The sequence below is a fragment of the Carcharhinus amblyrhynchos genome, chromosome 14 (genome assembly GCF_965287045.1).
Source record: "Carcharhinus amblyrhynchos chromosome 14, sCarAmb.v2.hapA, whole genome shotgun sequence".
NCBI lineage: Eukaryota > Metazoa > Chordata > Chondrichthyes > Carcharhiniformes > Carcharhinidae > Carcharhinus > Carcharhinus amblyrhynchos.
The window spans coordinates 31,770,293-31,790,036 of NC_137337.1; the positions used below are offsets into that span (position 1 = coordinate 31,770,293).

At 39.9% G+C, this 19,744-nt stretch overlaps 1 protein-coding gene across 2 annotated transcripts in view; it reads left to right on the plus strand.

Moving 5' to 3' along the window:
- The window catches only part of trmt61a (tRNA methyltransferase 61A), a 42,960-nt gene extending 23,490 nt beyond the window's left edge, over nucleotides 1-19,470 (plus strand). For both annotated transcript variants that reach the window (XM_080201979.1, XM_080201980.1), the window contains exons 3-4: nucleotides 6,922-7,188; nucleotides 18,802-19,470. In XM_080201979.1, the coding sequence (XP_080058105.1) occupies nucleotides 6,922-7,188; nucleotides 18,802-19,127 (593 nt within the window). In that variant the 3' untranslated portion in view covers nucleotides 19,128-19,470. The remainder of the gene's footprint in view (nucleotides 1-6,921; nucleotides 7,189-18,801) is intronic.
- Nucleotides 19,471-19,744: the final 274 nt, after the last annotated feature.

Genomic DNA, 19,744 nt, shown 5'->3' on the forward strand with positions numbered 1-19,744 from the left:
GGTCGAGCAATTTTAAATTTGTATCCCTAAGTATTTTCCATTTTATCTCCCACTGTAGACTCTAGAATTTAACCAAAAACTGAGTTGGAGTAAATTGTCTATAATTGTTTGGTTTTCTCCTGTCTCATTTTCAAGACGCAGGGTCCATTTGCCATTCTCCAGTCTTCTAGCACAATCTATCTTTTCACAGAATTTTAAAGTCATAGTCAGCCTCTGTGGTTTCCTACCCCCAGCCCCGCCTGCCCCAACCAAATTGTCAGAATACTCAGATGTAAATCATAAGGTTTCAGTGATTTTGTTTAAACCTCAGTCTGGATGACTTCCTGTAGCACCATTTCTCTTTGAATAGTCGTCCATAACTGTTGTATATTCTGGCAATCCTATAATCCAAACATGCCTCTATGACTAACAGCTTATTTAGGATGGTTGTGGCACAGAGACAGACCATTTGGCCCATTGTGTCCATGTTGGCTCTACAAGAGCAACTTCCCTATTCACATTCTCCTGCCTTATAGAGTATAGTATGTTTCTCACTTGTCTCTATCACTTCTATCTTATAAAGAATGAAAGCCTTCTACTACTCCTTGATTTTGCTGATTTCCTTTAATTTCTCTGATCTTGCATTTTGTATCTTTTGGAGATTTCTCCTGGCATTCATTATATTATTTAAGTTTTAATTTCAGCCCCTTACACTCTGTTTTTATCCTACTGGTAGATATTTCATTTGCACCTTTTCTGCCTGTAAATCAATTCCATTGCTGATCAGTGGTTTTATTTCACGGTCTCTTGCCTTGTTTATTTTTCTCTCTCTCTCTCTCTCTCTCTCTCTCTCTCTCTTCCCTCCTTCTCCTTCTCCTCCCCCCCCCTCTCCCCCGTTAAGGTGACCTTCAACTTTTCTTTTTTTCATTCCAACACTGAACCTAATTATGTTGTGTTCACTACTTAGGAATGGTGATGAAAGTGCAATGAGGCGTCACGGTGGCACAGTGGTTAGCACTGCTACCTCACAGCCGGGCTCAAGTCAGGCCTCAGGTCACTGGATGGAGTTTGGACATTCTGTCCATGTCTGAGTGCATTTCCTCCCACACTGCAAAGATGTGCGGGTCAGGTTGATTGACCACACTAAATTACCCCTTAGTGTCAAGAGGATTAGCTGGTTAAATATGTGAGGTTAAGGGGATAAGGCCTGGGTGGGATTGTTGCTGATGCAGGTTTGATGGGCCAAATGGCCTCCTTTGCAATGTCAGGATTCCTAGGTGCTTTCATTCCTGATGCAGCATAACTGCAAAGCCCTCTAGCTTTGCAGTTAAATGTACTGTGGGTTTGTTTTCTCTGTTGTCGTGGCTTATCCAAGTCCCGTGCCTGCTTACAATTATACCCAATTGGGCTTGGTTTCTCTTCTGCAGAGTTCAATGCTTAATTTCTGTTCACCCCTGGGTACTGAGCCACTGCTATTCATTAGAACACCACTGGGATTTTTTTTTTGTATTCTACTGAACGCTTCCCCATAGGCAAAGTTCCACCACCTCCAATCAACAACTGTACTTGAAGTATGTCATTAACAAAACTATTATTCAAGTTAGTAATTTTCTTGCCATGGCTCCTGCAGTTTAATAGGGACGTAGTTAATTGAGTCCTTGCAACAAGTTGATCAATATTGATCAAAGTTTCCTTCATCTGCTTGCTGAAGGCAACATTGAACTCCATCTGTATGACAGACTTATCTAGCTTTCTTCATCTGTGGTAATTGCATAAGAGGATGATGGACAGCTAATACAGTGAGCAATTCATCTTCGAGGAAAAAATACGAAATTTAGCATTTAGTAACAAAAGCTGGGTTTCCTGATTTATTGGTGTTATTAATATCGTGTTTATATTCTCAGAATGATCTCAGGATGTGGACAGTGCTGGCAAGTCTACATTTATCTTGCATCCAGTATTGCCCTGAAGGTGGCAGGCTGCCAGCTTGAAACATAGCCCAGACAACTTGTGTTAACATTGCAGGTCTGTGACCATTCATCAGAGATCTGCAACATCGGCTTGGATTTTTGCTTCTGAGTTGGGTAGCTCGAACCAGGATATTTTGCGGTTTGGAACACCTGAGAGAAATAGTGCCACAAATGGTGGGATATTTGCCCTAGGAAGGGGTGGATGCAAGATGGAGTCTGACCCTTTGCCATTTGGTCACCGTTCAGAAATGGGCGCAGAGGTTGTTGAGTACCAAGGTGGGCTGTTTAAAAGGTCTGCCTCAGTTCTCTTAATGTTTTCTTAAACATTAGATCCTCTAGCCCTCCCACTCCTTCATTTCTCCCCCACAAACTCTCCATGCCACACTTGCAAACTTGCATCTCCACTACCTTCATTGGCCCTCATACCTCCGTACATCTTACTCTATCCACATAGCAGACTTCAGGAGCCATGCTGAAATAAAATAAAGTTCTAAAAATCTATTGCACACTTCACTACAGAAACAGCACTCCCCCATTCACAAATGCATTTAAATCCCCTCAAGTACTTTATCACTTATAGAGGTTTTGTATTTGCAACCCCACATTAAAGACAGCTAATTTTTTTAAATAACTTCTTTGAGCTGCTGATTGAACTGAACTTAAGATTACTGCCTTTGTGGTGATAGAATGGTAGATAATTCAGCCAAACATTTATAATGCTATGGCAATGGCACTTTGAGTTATGTCAACAAACAGCACTTGAATCTATGAGAACGGATACTTTTCAACTCTCTCAGGCAGTATTTGTTAATATTTAAAGACTGGCCATTTAAATGACGTGACTTTATCTGCCCTTTAAGAGCTTCGAATTTGCCAAAGATTCATAATTTTCACAATGCAGGATAAGACCCTTGCCCTAGGGAAAATGGGGTCTGCTTGAACTCAGCACCGAGTTTAAATGGTTCCGCTGAGTTCTTGTTTCAAACGTGAGAAAATTGAGGTAGGACATCAGAATCTGGGTCCTGCCTACTCTTTGGAAGGTCACAGAAATATTCACAACTGCAAAATCTAGGATCATTAAGTCTGGCATTACAGATGAATGCTCATACCTTTGTAGTTTGTGAGATTAGTTTACTTTCATCATGTCACGTAAAATGATTTAAAGCTAATTGTTTCTTACTTGTCTAATATGGGTTGTTAACCAATTGGAGTGACTGCTAGCTAACTTCAGTTGCCAGACAATGATCCACAATTGACTTGTGATTTTATTGCAAAAAAATACAGAAGTTCTGCATATTTCATGGTGCAAAATGTCATCCATTTATAAACTCTCAAAAAAGCAAAAAGCTTTCTTTCCTTTCTCAGGGAATGGTCCTGTGTCTTTAAAACCACTGTTGTTTATTCCAATCATAGATAATTCAGCCCACATGTCTAAGCTTGCCCTTTGCTGGAGGAATCCATAACCAACAATGCTCTCTCCACAGAGCACCTCATTAATAAGCACCACAAATAATAATTAAGCCACTTTTCCCTTAAAACTATGGGATGATAGTTCAGCCAAGTAACTGTTTGTCACATGCTGAGTTTGGAGCCGTAAACCAGAAGATCAAGTGAGACACTAAGTGGAAGGGAAAGCATTTTCATGGAGCAGAGTAACATGGGAAGAAGCAGCATCAATGGTTCTGCGAGCAGCTAACTCGAGAGTGTTTGTAAAAAAAAGATCATGCAACAACAGAATCAAAGTAAATTAAGGCAAAACATAATTTAATTTGTCAGCAATGCATCTCAAATTAAACTTATTGCAATATATATAACATTTAGAAAACAATGGTGCAAAATTTAAATGGGGAAAACTATTTAAAAATTCTGATTGTATTGGCAAATGGATTCTGTTTTAAATTCAAAACAGCACTGCAGGTATTCGAAAATATTTCAATCATCACCGTCCTTGGTAGTTTTCACCATGAGTTGTTCTGACTAGAGGCAGAAATGAAATAAAGCATTTGTCTTTTGATCAAGTGGCTGTGTACATTCCAGTACGAAATTTATAGATTTAATCGGGCCAAAATGTCCCAGTGCCAATTTTAACAGAATATCTGCCTGCTGAATGGGCTGTGTTTCATGATATTTGGTAGCAGGATTAGGAAGGAAGAGGCTTGCACATAAGGTTGGCTGATTATGTAAACGTATGTAAGCAGGCGTGATGTCAGGGGATTTTTTTTTAGCTCGACCACATGATTCAACTGGCGATATGCTCAAGTGGTGCTCACAGATGGTGTTTTCAACAGCAGCTGACTTAGCTAATGAATATAAACAAGGAGAAGCCCCTTGTGTATTCGGATGAGCTTTGGAGTTGATTCTGAAATACATTTTTGTTATGGGTTATCGTAAACTGGATTTTTGTGAGGTTTAGTATGTTTGAGTTTGCATGAGCTACTTGATGCTTTTCCCTGGCCAGGTTTCATTTTCATATGCCCCTCGTTAACCCTATGTTATTGCCTTAAAGAAGCTGGAGAGGTTTTGAGATGGAATCTCAGAGCTCGGAACTGGACTGCTGAAGACACAGCTTCCAAAAGTGAAGCAATTATAAGAGGATGCTCAAGAAGCTGATATTAGATGAGGCACAGTTGTCCTGGAAGCTTGTGAGGCTAGGGCAGATTTGAGATAGGGTGGGACATGGAGGGGTTTTACAGAAGGCGGCCATTTGGCCCATTGTGCCTATGCCAGTCTCCAATGCAGCATTTCGTTTAGTGCCATTCCCTGGCCTTCTCTTCGTAGCCTTCATTTTCAGATAATGATCCAATTTCCCCTTGATTTCCTCGGTTTACCTGCTTTTTCCACCTACTCAGGTGGCGCATCCCATATCCTGAACAAAAGTCTTGAAATTGAGGCATTTGATCATGAGCAAGTACAGGGATAAGGGGAAACATGACTTGGTGTGTGTAAGGATATAGATACTGGATAAGTAATGATCGTGAATGCTAACAGTTTTGCCATCACTATTGCCATAAAATTTGGGCCACAGCATCTAACTGGATCATTTATGAATGTACAGGAAGAAAATTTGGACTCAGTGACAATTATATATTCTGTCCCCACAGATGCTGTCAAACCTGCTGAGATTCTCCAGCATTTTCTGTTTTTGTTTCAGATTCCAGCATCCACAATCATTTGCTTTTATACAATTTATACTTCTCGAGAATCTTTGAGTTTGCATGAGCACTTTTGATTATTGCACAGACGTGCAATTTACTGAAATATTGTGTGGAGTTTGTACCAACCAAATAAAATTACGTAAGTGCTTCAGATCCACTGGAGTTCTAAGCATTTTAAGTTGGATTGTTTATGAATAATTATTCAAATGCAGAATCAAAGTATGCATCTGGATCTGTGACTGAGTGTAATGTTCACTTTGACTTCAAGAATAGTTGCACAGTTCCTATGGTACATTTCCAATTTGCTTATGAATGGATTATTTTTTCTGAAACTTCAAACATCTGCAACAGTCTTGAACTTCATTCATGCACTGATTTCCATTTCAATGGTCGGCTGTGAATCAACATTGTATTCTTGGCAGTAGGGAGAACAAAAGAGTCTTAACTTGAGGTTCACAGGACGCAACAAGTGAGCATTAAATGAGATTTGAGAGCTGTAACAATACTGGGAAAATGTGAATTTTGCACCTGCTACTACTCCTTCATGATTAGTGTCCCGGCTTTAACGGGCTGAGCAGAGCCCCCCTGCCTGCTACCTTCAGCTTGCATTTAGTTTAAATTGGATTTTATGGGGAGGTTGGCCTCCTGGCTTCCCGTGCACACCAGTGACAATCCCAAAGCAAACTAGACAATTTTTCCACTGCCAGCTGCCGCAAAGGCCCGTTTTTATTGAGTTTCAGCGCACCTCGTTACTAAAGGACTTCCTTCACCCTGGACGATCATGCTTAACACTTGGCAAAATAAGATGAATTAAAATTTCAGGCATGATGATCTTCAGGTCTGAAAGATCAACCTAGCATTTTAATGGCTGTGGGTGACAGAAACTGGAGGAGAAGGCGTCACATACTCCAACCACGAGAGGAAGTTAATGAACTGCACACTGCTTTTAAAACAGAATGCGTGACATTTCCATTTGTAATAGATCCACTTGCCGAGGCAATAGACATTCTAAAATATAAATGAACTTATAAATAGCTAAGACAGTGAGAGGCTTGTCCTAGGAAAACATTGAGAGAATGGAATAAATTGTGGGAAGGGGAAGCAAAAAGAGATTATGGGTGCAGAAATAAAATTAGAACTGCAATGTTGAAAACACTGAGAATGTCAGTTTCATAAGAAGAAAAGGACCAGCCAATGTCAGGTGCTTTGACCTCAGTCAAACTGTGTTTCTAAGAATCTATACTAAGATGTTCTCTTTGTCTGTTTCCAACCACCTCCCACCACCACCACCACCACTACTATACTATAAAGAAACTAAGTTAAGTATGAAGTTGCAGAAGTCGTGTTCAGACCAGTGTGCTCAGAAAAAAAATTTCTTGAAGCTTATTTTCAGTTAAATCTGAGTAGATAAAGTTGGCATTTCCTATCTTTCCCCTGTTAACCTGAGTGCTGATTGGACCGTGCCTGCATGTTTGAACCAAGCAACTCAGATTCCATTTATTGATGCATCTTGTGCATTGAGAAATATTTACTGTATGTTTTGCACCATCCTATGCAACTTGTGCATTCAAATGTAATGGACAAAGGCAGAACATAAACCATTTTATCCCTGTCATCTTAATTCCTTTTCTGAACTTTGCTAACTCTTGCATTTTGACGAAAGCCTCGAACTTGCCCAGCAACTGTTCCTTTCATCACTTTCATTTTCCCTCTTGCTGCTAGTTGTCTGTTACTTCAATTCTGCAAAAGTTTCATTGTTGCATGACGTGCTTTTCTTTAGATTAGAAAGTAACGCATCCTTTTTGCTAATGTTGTAGGTACAGGAAGTGGTTCACTTTCCCATGCAATCATTCGGACAATTGCACCAACAGGACGGCTGTACACTGTGGAGTTTCATAAACAGCGAGCAGAGAAAGCTGAGGAAGAGTTCTGTGATCACAAAATAGACCATTTGGTCACAGTGAAAAACCAGGATGTTTGTAAGGAAGGTTTTGGAGTTGACAATGTTGCCGATGCTGTATTTCTGGACATCCCGTCACCTTGGGAGGCTGTAAAATATGCAAAATCTGCCCTGAAAATAGAAGGTATGGGAACACTGAATCAAGAATAAAATGATTATCTTGTAAAATTGCTATTTACCTATAATATGATAACACTAACCAAAAACATACTGGCAGTTTGCTTTGTTATCTAATCCTATTGGAGTGCTTTCCTTCATTTCCTCTATTCTTGTTCCCTCCATTTTTATGTGCGCTATGCTTTTTAAATAAAGATCTCAATGCTATCACAAGATGGTTAGGCGTTTAATGTCAATCTGATGCTATTGCACTGATCAATTCTCGTGCAATTGTGATTCCTTAAATATTGCTAAGTTGATTGAGGAAAAATATTTTTCTATAAACAAGTAGGATAATACGTTTTAAATCATTACTTTTGAGTCAAGTGACTGGACCTATGTGAACTTGCCTGATAACTTTATTCCTTTTGGGAATATTGACCTGAATCACCCCTAGATAGGCATTCCTTAACATAAAGTTATATCTTAATTGGGCAATCAACTTGCCTGTTTTAGAATCAGTCTTCCGTTGCTATAATGTTGTGTTAATGCCAAACATAATTCGCATTCACCCATTCCACTGATCTCCAATCCCAAATAAGATCTTCAACATAAGTTGCCTCTTTCCCATTGTAAACATACCTGGTATCTTATTAGTCTTCACTTGGGTCTCAGATACCTAAATCCACTGATCAACTGAAAAATTCCTTTAATAGCAAAACTAGGTCTCCGTGCAATCAGCAGCAGCAGCAGGATTGTACAATTCGTAACCTCATGGCCTGCCATATCCCTCATTCCTCCATCATTATCAAGCCAGAAGTTTAACCCGGTTCAGTGGAGAGTTTAGAAAGAAATGTCAGAAGCCATCAGAAAATATGCCACACAAGGAACAAGCAGACCGTGCACATGCAGCAGTCCCTTTTTAAGATGTCTCTTAATGCACGCCAAGCAGTGCAACAAACCAGCCGTGCTCCTCAAACGGAGGTTGGAACATCAGCCAGGGACCATGTCACCTGTAACTTAGAATGAGGTCTACCTTGTGGAGCTTATGCAGCCAGTATCTATATATCAAATACAAATCACAGAATCCCTACAGTGCAGGAAGAGGCCATTCAGCCCATCAAGTCTGCACAACCACAATCCCACATATTTACCCCGCTAATCCCCTGACACTAGGATTAATTTAGCATAGCCAATCAACCTGACCTGCACGTCTTTGTACTGTGGGTGGAAACCGGTGCACTTGGAGGAAACCCACGCAGACACACAGAGAATGTGCAAACTCCACACAGTGACCCAAAGCCAGAAGTGAACCCAGGTACTGTAAGGCAATAGTGCTAACTACTGTGCCACCCATTGTTGAAATTGAAGCTGAGGAGAGATTGGATAGAACATTAACTTTATTGTGAATCCAGTTAATTGATTCATGTGGAGATCATAAAATCCCTACAGGGCAGAAGGAGGCTATTCGGCCCACCTGAGTCTGCACCAACCACAATCCTACTCGGGGCCCTATTCCCGTAACCCCACATTTATCCTTGTAACCCAGACACCTAGGGGAATTTAGCATGGCCAATTAACCTAACCTGCACATCTTTGCACTGAGGGAGGAAACCGCTGCCCCCCCCCCCCCCCCCCCCCCCCCCCACTCCGCGGGTGGGTCTTCCCACGGTCGAATGCAGCAGGTCATTGGCCGTTGGTGGAATCTTTCTGTCCCACCAAAGCTTGCAGACTTTTGCATGATTTGTGGGGGATGGGGTTGGAGATCAACTTTCAGCAGAACAAGAAGCTCCACTGATAGAAAGGGCTGGAAAATCCTGCCCGTTTTTCTCCACCCATAAAGTGTGGAAGTTCAATGTGAGGAGAGAAAAAGGCGCTGCTCTTTTACTCCAGTACTTATAGCAGTTAGGATAAATTGAGACCGTCATAATCCAAATATTTTTAATTAGTGCTTAGTGCAAGTTAGTGTGCAGAGTAAGGAGGAAATCTTGCAAAATTCTTCCCTGTGAAAATTTGGTGGCATGGCCAGTTCTTTTCAATGTACATCTCTTTCAGATATTTTTGCAACATGATATTTAATTCTGTGCAATACCTTCCAAGCTGCTTTGTGGTTAATCTCGCACGCAGTTCAGTGCAGTACTTTCCAGGCTGCTCAAACATGCATGCAGCTTAGTGGAAACATTGGGTATAAATAACCTAAATTAACATACAATGGCACATATTGTGTGCATGGTCTACAATATGTGGTGGTTTGTGGAAATTAAGCTCACAGTGAACACATGTCCAGTAGATATCTCTGTCTTGAACATTTTTGGCTCAGAGTCATCGAATTGGATTGTGCGTCGGAGAGAGACCAACAGAAAGGGAAGGGTAAGAGGTACATGGACAGTTTGCTCCAGATTTCGGTCCTGTCACGTAGAAAGGTGCAGTTTCAGACCTGGGCGGATGTGGCCGATTAATGTGTAGGTTAAAAACCGTTGAACCACAGAAAATTTGCAGTGTAGAAAGAGGCCATTCAGCCCTTTGTGTCTATGCTGGCCAAAAAGGAGAAGAAAGAAACTAGCCACTCATTTTAATTCTGCTTTCCTACACCTGGTGAATAGCCTTGCAGGTTACAGCAGTTCAGGTACAGATCCAGTTACCTTTTTAAATCAGTTGAACATTTCAGCCTCAGTCACCAACTTAGGCAATGAATTCCAGATGCCTGCCCACTCTCTGCGTGAAAAGGTTTTTCTGCATATCTCCTCTAATCCTTTTACCAATCACCTTAAATCTCTGACCCCTGGTAATTGATCTTTGCTGCCTGTCCTTTCTAGACCCTACTTAATTTTATGCTCTTCAACTAGATTACCCCTTTTGTCTTCTCTGTTCTAAGGAAGACAACCTTAGCCAATCTCTCCTCATAGTTTCAATTTCAAGCCTTGGCAACAATGGCTGGCACAGTGGTTAGCACTGTTACTTCACAATATCAGGGACCTGGGTTCACTTCCGGCCTCAGGTCATTGTCGCTGTTGACTTTGCACATTCTCCCTGTGTACATATGGGTTTCCTCTGGGTGCTCTGGTTTCCTCCCACACTTCAAAGATGGGTGTGTTAGGTTGATTAGTCATGCTAAATTGTCCCCGAGTATCGGAAAGACTGGTATGGTAAATACGTGGAGTTACAGGGATAGGACCTGGGTGGGATTGTTGTCAGTGCCGGCTAAATGGGCCCAATGACCACCACCTCTATTATAGGTATTCTGCGTTTCTGGTAAATCTCTTCTGCACTCACTCCGAGCAATTATGTCCTTCCTATAATGTGGTGACCATAACTGTATGCAAAATTCCAGCTGTGGCCTAACCAGCATATGTCCTTTAATCCTTCTACCAACCACTTTAAGTCTTTGATCCCTGGTACACAGCTCCATCATTGCATCCCTGCTTTTTTTCTTCAATACCTTGCCCAGTAAAGGAAAGCATTCTGTGCTTTCCTAATCACTGTGTCCACTTGTCCTGACACCTTCAAGGACCTCCGGACAAGCACGCCAAGGTCTTCATTTCCTCAACCTTTCTTACTGTCTTCCCATTTATTGAGTATCCCCTACTTTGTTTGCCCTTCCCAAATGCATTACCTCACACAATCTTTTCCAGATTGAATTCCATTTGCAACTTCTCTTCCCCAATCAACCGAACATTGATATTATTCTGGAGTCAAAAGCTTTCCTCTTCACTATCAACTACATGGCCAATTTTTTGTGTCATCTGCAAATTTCCCAATCATGCCTCCCATATTTAAGTTAAATCATTAAGATATAGAACAGCAGCAAAGGCTTCTACACTGAGTTCTGTGGAACACCAATGGAAACTTTCCATTTGTGAAAACACCCATCGACCTTTACCTATTCTTTCCTGTCACTGAACCAATTTTGGTTCTAACCTGCCCTGTATCCCATGAAATCTTACTATACTGACCAGTATGTCATGTGAGACTTCATCAGATACCTTACTGGTATCAGTGAAGACAACATTCACCACAACTTCCTCAAAAGTTCTGTTAAGTCATTAAGAAGATCCTCTCCAAACAAAACTATGCCAGCTAATCCTGATCAATCCATGTCTTTCTAAGTGATGCTTTATCCTGTCTCTCAGAATTGTTTCCAATAATTTGCTCATCACCAAAGTCTGGCCTATCCTTTGCTCCCATTTTAAATAATGGTACGATGTCCGTAGACTATGTCTGTATCGAGTGAGGATTGGAAAATGATCCTTTGAGAATCTGCTATTTCCTCCCTGGCTTCCTTCAACAACCTGCAATACAATTGAACTGGCCCTGGTAATTTATCCACCTTTAAGGATGTCATTCCCTCCAATACTTCCTCTTTCATTATGCTTATTTCATACTCCTCTTTAACTAGAACATCTGCATCATCCCTCTCAGTGAAGGCAAAGTCAAAGTACTCATTCAGAACCCAGAACCCAGCCCACATCCCTTGCATCAACTCACATCTCTGATAATCCCTACCTTTTCCTTTTGATATTCTCTTGCTCTTAACATACTGGTAAAACACCATAGGTTTGTATTTCCATTTTTACTTCATCCCCGTACTTCCTATACTCCTCTAGGCTTTCTATAGTATTAAGTCTTTTATGACTGTCATAAGCTTTTTTTGCCCCTTGCTTTATCTTGGCCTGTATGCTTCTGGATAGTCAAAGGCTCTAGATTTGGTAGTACCACCCCATTTCTTCATGCGGACATGTCTACACTCTGCCTCTAGAATCTCCCACGCATTTTACACAATTTTTCCTTCTAATAGCTGCATCCACTCCACTCTCACCAGCTCACCTGGCAGGCAAAATCTTGGTGAGATAGAAAACAAGAGGACTTGCAGGACTGACACTATGCAGCAAGTACAGTGTACATAAGAGTGCAGACTGTGATACATTAAAACCAGAGGTTGCCCAAAAATGGGAGAGGGGGTGTTGAGGGAAGAATAATGTGAACTTGTAGGAGATTCAATAATTGGAGGATCAGGTAGTATTCTTAAGTAGGATCAAGAGTCCCATTTGGTATGTTGCCTTCCTGGTGCTAGGGTGACAGATATCTCAAAATGTCTTGAAACAAAATTGGAGATTGCAGGGCAGGATCCAGTGTTATGTTCCATGTTGGAACAAACAACATAGAGAAAATTGTTGGGCAAGGAACTAGAAGCTAAATTAAAGAGCAGGAGCTCGAAGGTTGCAATTTCTGGATTGCCACAGGGATGAGCAGATTGAGGGATTGAACAATGGCAAAAGAAGCAGTTCCATTTCATTGGACATTGACACTAGGATAGGAAAAAAACCATAATGTTGGGCTAGGCTGCACCTGGACCAGGCTAGGACTAAAGATCCTAGCGGGAAGGATAGCCAGAGCAATCTCAACTATGTTAAACTGGTAGATATTGTGGAGGTCTAGGGTGAAAAAGATACTATAAATAATAGTTTGAAAGCAACCGAAAAGCAAGAAGTTAGAGCTACAGTTATAGATTGTTATTTAGGTACTGCAAGTAAAGGAATAACTAAGAGCTATGAAGTAATTAAACCAAATGACAGATTAGAGTGTACGATCCAAATAAATATTTTAATACATGGATCATCATAAACCAATTGAATTGAATGAATTCAACCTGGAAGGCTACAAGATGGTCAAGGCTCAGAACTAAATATGCCAGCTCAAGCTGTCTACAGGAAAGATAGGAGAGATGTTGGAGAAGTATCCTTAGTGATTAAGCATGAAGTCACTTCTCTGGAAGTAAGGACATGAGGTAAACAGGCAGTGGAGACTTTATGGACAGAATGAAGAAATAGAAAAGGATTTTGGACATTCTGAGAGTCATTTTTAGGCCTCCCCAGTAGCAGATTGTTATGTGGCATCTTGTATCACCACAGAGATTAGACAAGTGGGGAGTTTTTAACTTGCATCTGGATGGAGTAGCCAGATTTGCATATATCAGAAGGATAGTGAATTTCTTGTTTGTTTCAGAAAACTGTTTCAGACACAATGTGTTGTGCAACCAACAACAGGGAAAGGTGTAGTAGATTTAGTAATTAACCGGTTTTAGTTAGCATGGTACATGAACATTTCTCTAATACCTATTTTAAAAAAATCATATTTTGAATGTAATGTTTGTAAGAAAGAAACCTGAAGCTAGGTTTTGAGATTTAGGTACAGTTGACATCAGCGCAATGAAACAGACTCCCTACGGTAAACTAGGCAAATCCATTTATGGATAAAAGCAGAAGGTCAGTGGGAGGTGTTCTAAAAAAAATGTAATGTGGAACAGATCCAGGTATACCCTTAAGGGGCAAGAATTCTACTTAAAAATTCCTTGGATGATTTTATAAGAGACAAAGCTAAAAGAAAAAACATGTATAAATGCAACCTTGAGGAATGCTGATTACAAAGGGTGACAAAACAGATTGAAAGGGGGAATTAGAGAAACTGGCAAAGAATGTCAAAATTAACAGAAATTACACAGTTATTTTAAGAACAAATAGATGGAGGTCAGGGGCAATGGGGTCCCATAGAAACTGTTAAAAGTGAAATTGGTTTATGAAAATTGGAAAATGGTGAACATGTTGAATACTCCCTTTGCGTCAATATTTACAATAGAGGAAGAAGTACATATGTCAGACCTCGCCAGGAAACTAGTATTGAATCGGGGCAGGAACTCATTAAAATGACAATGGGTGAAATCTCCAGAACTAGATGATTTGCATCCCTGAGTTTTAAAGGAAGTATATGAATTTGGGTCACAGTTCAGCCATGATCTCATTTAAAGATAGAACTGGCTAGTGGGGCTGAATGACCTAATTCTGTTCCTAACCCTGTCGTATCCATTTGAGAAAAGTGATGAATAGTCAGGCCAGTAATGGAGGGAGGTAATTCTGTGAGCATCTCTGTCCTCAATAATTGTGGGGTTCTGTACCCAAATGCAAGAAACAGCTGAAACTCTTTACAGAGATCTTCAACTGAAGATTCTGCCTCTTCCCAAGGCAAGTGTGCAGTGAATTTAGTTCAGTCTGTATAACATTAAGAACCAGCTGAACGCAGCTTCGACTTACAAGCAGATTTTTCTATCAGTGTTCACTGTCATTTATATTGAACTGTGAAATAGATTCTGCTCAGTTTTTTGTGTCTCAATTTCTGAAAAATTACTGTAATTCTCAGAAGGGCTAAATCCAAAGAAGTGTTGGAATACAAATTTGCTGAGATTGGTGTCTCAGCTAAAATGGTAGAAAACAGCCATGTTAATAAAATTTATCATAAATTCCTGGCATGTTACATATAAAAATGTTGAACTTGCAAATATGGACATAATGTTAAACCAAACAAAAGATTTTAAGAAAAAAAAGTCCTGCAATGATGATTAGATGTCATTGTTATCAAATATGAACACAGATATTTTGGGTCTGTATAGTAAACTGATATGCTAAATTTATGGGCTAATGTGATGGGGTTCTCATCATGCAACCTTGGGAAAGCGAAGAAGCCAGGTTTAATATGCATAAGTAGCTATATTTATTTGGCAGAACAAAATGGCCTACATAAGATGCAAGGAAAAAAACAAAGTAACAATAAAAATGTATGTTGGTGTTGCGAACTTTAAAACCTTCCCCTTTATAGTGTGGATGAAACTAAATAAGCAGAATATGCAAATTGTCTATTGAAATTCAAACGCTCTCCTGGCTAGCTTCCCATCTTCCACACTACATAAACTTGTGCTGTTCCAAAACTCTGCCAGTCTGTCACTGCCTCATTATTGTTTTCAAATTTCTCCATTACCTCATCTCCTTTATCTCTGTAATCTCTTCTAGCTCGATCACTTCCCCAAGACCTCCATATCCCTTCTGTATCTCTGATTTTAATCAAACCACTGCCACAATCCCCACCCATTGATAGCTCTGCTTTCAATTGCTTTGGCCCTGAGCCCTGGCATATTTTCCCATAAACCTCCTACTTCCTCACCTTGTATCTCTCTCTTAGAAGTGCTCCCTTAAAATCTACCTTTAAACATTCTGTTATCTCCTATGACTGATGTCAGATTTTGTTAAGCATTCTTGTGAAGCACTTTGGAACATTTGCTATATTAAAAACGTGGCATTAAAGTTGAGATTCAACTAACCATCATCAAGTTAACAATTTTCAAAAGTGCTTTGAATTGAAGGTGTACTACTCCCAACCAGATCTGCTGGATAATCTAATAGAATATTGACAGGATTCCTTCAATTCGTTCCTCTCCTTTGCTTACACTCGAATTGGCAGATTTCTCCAGATTTCTATCTGTTGACCCTTGCTAGAAGTTCATGCAAGTGGACTTAGATGTTTAAAATTTATTTATTAGTGTCACAAGTAGGCTTACAGTAACACTGCAATGAAGTTACTGTGAAAATCCCCATGTCGTGCCATACCAGCACCTGTTCGGGTACACTGAGGGCGAATTTAGCATGGCCAATGCACCCAACCAGCACATCTTTCGGACTGTGGGAGGAAACCAGAGCACCTGGAGGAAACCCACACGGACATGGGGAGAACGTGCAGACTCCACACAGACAGTGACCCAAACTACGAATCAAACCTGGGTCCCTGGCACTGTCTGTCAGCAGTGCTAATCATTGTGCTACCATGCTGCAAATCACACTTTTGTGATGCCAGCATTGTTTAATAACCTGCTAGCACAGACTACCCATCAAGAATTCAATATAAATAATGACCACTTGGAAGAAATGCTGGAATGTTACTGATGCCCATGAAACTGTGCCCTGGTAAACTGTACCTCAGTGTTTGCAGAAGGGGAAAGAATTGTTAGTGAAAATCATTGGCATGCAGGAGGAGGAAAAACATGGACTAAGTAAAGGTCATTTGGTCTACCAAATACAATGAAAAAGATTGAAGAGGCCCTTAATCACCTGAAGGCTAGGATCCAGATGGCTAAACAATGTGCTGCTAAGTAAGACGTGTTGAGGCAGCAGGGGTGGGATTGCAGCAAATGGACAAGAACTGAAGATGATGAATTATTTGACATACAAACAGGCAGGTTCACCTATTAATTGGGAAAGGCCCACAGAGCCATTAGTAACGAAGGCTGATTTTGTATTTTGAAATTTGTCTCTGATCTGCTATTTAACTTTAATGCAAAAATACAAAGAGCGAACATTAGATATAATTGTTAACCAATGAATGGAAAGAGAAAACCAGTTTGCTTTGGCTGAATCAGGTTCTGGTTTGAATGTCCTTGTATCTTTTTTAAATTGTTGCATTTATTTCTCTTTGAATCCCTCTTGGAGGTTGGGAGGGTCAAACAGCCCTTTTTCCTGTATTTGTGGCAAAGATGGTTGGTGATTTGTGGCATGTCCAGGTGGGTGATTTCAGAATGACTTGGTCTTTATCAAGTTATATTTTCCACCAGTAACTATAAATATGTGTAATGTTCAGGTAATCAGTCCGAGACCTTTAGCTTGGTAAAGAGAGTAGGTGTTCAAGGACGTGGGTTTGCCAGCGTGACCTCTCACTTCAGATTTAAAAGAAAATAATTTTGGAGACTGAATTCAAAGGATAAATTTACACTGAATACCACCTGGCTTCCTTTACTATATATTTTGTAATTGACCAGGGCCAAAGGTAGGATAGTCAAAATGGTTAGAATCCGGTGCTTAATTGGTTTTACAAAGCAACTATTACTGCATAAAGTAAACCTGTGAAATGCTGTTATTTAATCAAGTAGAATTCTGCAATGGTTATAAAAATCTGCCATTTGATAGATTCTGTCATTCCTAAATAGTAAGAAGTCTCACAACACCAGGTTTTTACTGTGCTTACCCCAGTCCAACACCAGCAACTCCACATCATTCCTAGAATAGCCAGAGCAGATTCTTTGATTAAAGTTGGTGAGCTGACTATTAAGGTGATTAAAATGCAGGCTTTGCTCAAGCAGCTGTCAACATGCAGGTATATTTGAAGGTGGTTGTTGCTGTTGAATTCCCATTGATCTGGACAAAACAAGCTGGAACAATCTCAGGTTGCAAGTGGAATAAATGTTGTTAACATTTCTAACATTTTGGTGCAATTTGCAGTTTAGGAAAGTTACATTTATTTAGTATAAATAATTTACAGGGAATCTGAGTCACAAGACTAGGATTTACTTGTACTGTCCTTACTGATGATCCTTGATCTGATTTGGAAAGGCTTTGTGCGTAACCTCCCTTATCAGTCATCTTGATAGGGTGATCTTGCACCAAGGGCATAAAATTAAAGCTGCGTTTTATTAAGAAATATTAAATCTTGAAACTTATTGCTGTGATTAGCATCCTTCCTTAATCTATTAAAGCTTAAAAATTATGCACGTATAAAAATTTATTTAGACAGCATTAAATCTAGTATGTATTTCATTTAAATATTAATAAACTGGGGGAAAATGTTCTAATTATACTGGCAATGTTATTTGTTGGATTGTTGCATAGGACTGTATAACCTGAACAGGAAAAATAACGAAGATTTATTATTGGCAATACCTTAGTACCATTTTCACTGGGTATACCAATGACTTAGATGAAGAAATAGTGTTGTAAATGCACATTTGCAGAGGATTCTGTTAGGGTTTACAGTAAATTCAGTACATAAGAGCAGGAATATGCCAAGAGACACAAACAGATTAAGTAGGCAAATCAATGGCGAATGGAGTTCAATGTGGGAAAGTGTGAGATCATCCACTTTGGATCTGAAGGACAAACTGGAATATTCTCAGAATGAGAGGAGCTGTGGAGGAGCAAAGAGATGTGGGTGCCCGTGTGCATTTGTATAAAAAATAATCAAGAAGCTCATGAAATGTTAACCTTCATGTCAACAGAGTTATAATATAAAAGTGAGCAATTGTACTTCAGTTGATTGGCTAAACCCCAACTAGAGTGATGCTTTCAGGTTTTTGTATGCATTTTTTTGTGTTCTACAGTTCTGAAGTACCTAATGAATAAAATGGTCTTGGGCAAGTTTCTGTATTGAGGAAATAAGGTTGCCTGATATTCCTTTTCCAAAGCACTTTGTTTTCACAATAAGGTCAAACACAATCGACCGTGGAAGTTTAACATGCCGATACATCTTCAATTTTTATTTTATGGTGCAGTCTACCATTCAATCCTATTGAGTGACTGTTATTTTTCCATCATTTCTTTTCAGCTCCCATCCTGTGGCTGTGTTCAAAACAGATGCTAGGTTGCTGTCTAATTTGTATAACAACTTTTAATTCTTCAGGATTTATTTGCACTCATTGAATTTTTGGCTCATTCCACCATATCGGGTTGTGCCTTCTGCAATCTTTGACCTCAGGCTCAGGGGAGTTTGGAGAGGAGGAGAAAAAACATGACCATGGTCATGTAGAATTAATGTAATAATTGCAGTCAGTCTGTATGAATTAAAGACCAGGTGCTGAAAAGGTGGGGGTGGAGGGGGGTGGATTGTGAGGAAAGGAATAAAGGGAAAGAACAATGAAGGATGAACAGCAAATCAAAAGCTTTAAAATAAAAATAGAAAAGGGAAAGTGAATGAATATTTTCTGTGATTGGGTGAAATGGGCACCTGTGATGTTATAATTATTTTAAATCTCTAAACGTCTTTTTTAACACAGGTGGCAGGATTTGTTCTTTCTCCCCCTGTATTGAACAAGTACAACGCACCTGTCTAGCTATGACTGAAGAAGACTTCATGGATATCAGTACATTTGAAATTCTTCTCCGTGTGTATGATGTCAGGACAGTGAGCTTGCAGCTCCCTGACCTTGGTACAGGAGACACCAATAGCCAGGACCTGCCAGCGGACGTGAGGAACCAGTCAAAGGAAAACAGCTGGAGTGATTCGCAGCAGGGAACCACCCAGTTTAAAAGTGGTGCACCACTGCGAGAGGTGGCAGGTCACACTGGGTATTTGACCTTTGCTACAAAATACCTCTCCTAGGCACTGAGCAGTGTTAATTTGAACATTTTTATTTTCTTTCCAAAAACAAATCTGGAATCCAGTGCCACTAGAGAGTTGCATTTATGTGGTTTTGGTGCAGTGGCACATGCCAAGGATGACGACAAGAGCATAACCTTTTAATCTGTTTTTGCAGAAACTGTTGAGAAACAGCATTGAATTGAATGCAAAATCAGAACATGGGCAGGAAATGGAATGAATCAGTGGGCTCAAAACCACTTCTAAATTCCATGTGGGCATGTGCTGGCCTCCTTTCATCTGTACTTTGTTTCTTTAGAAGATTTTTTATTTAATTGATTTTCTAATAAATGTTTTATATACAATATTAAGTGACTTGTCTGCAGTGAATTTTGAAAAATGCCGATGTGATCTGATACATTGAAGCCACGTACACACGAGCATTAAATAATTGAGGAATGATTTAGGTGGCGGACATATTTGGTGATGTTTGTACTTGTCTGCAAACAATGTGGCGTGAAAACCATCCAACTTTCTACTTTGCTGCAACACCACACATAGTGTTTGGGAACATTGGCAAGCTGGAAAATTTATTTACGGGTACACAAGCTTCTGTCTATATTTTGAGTTTTAAGTACAGC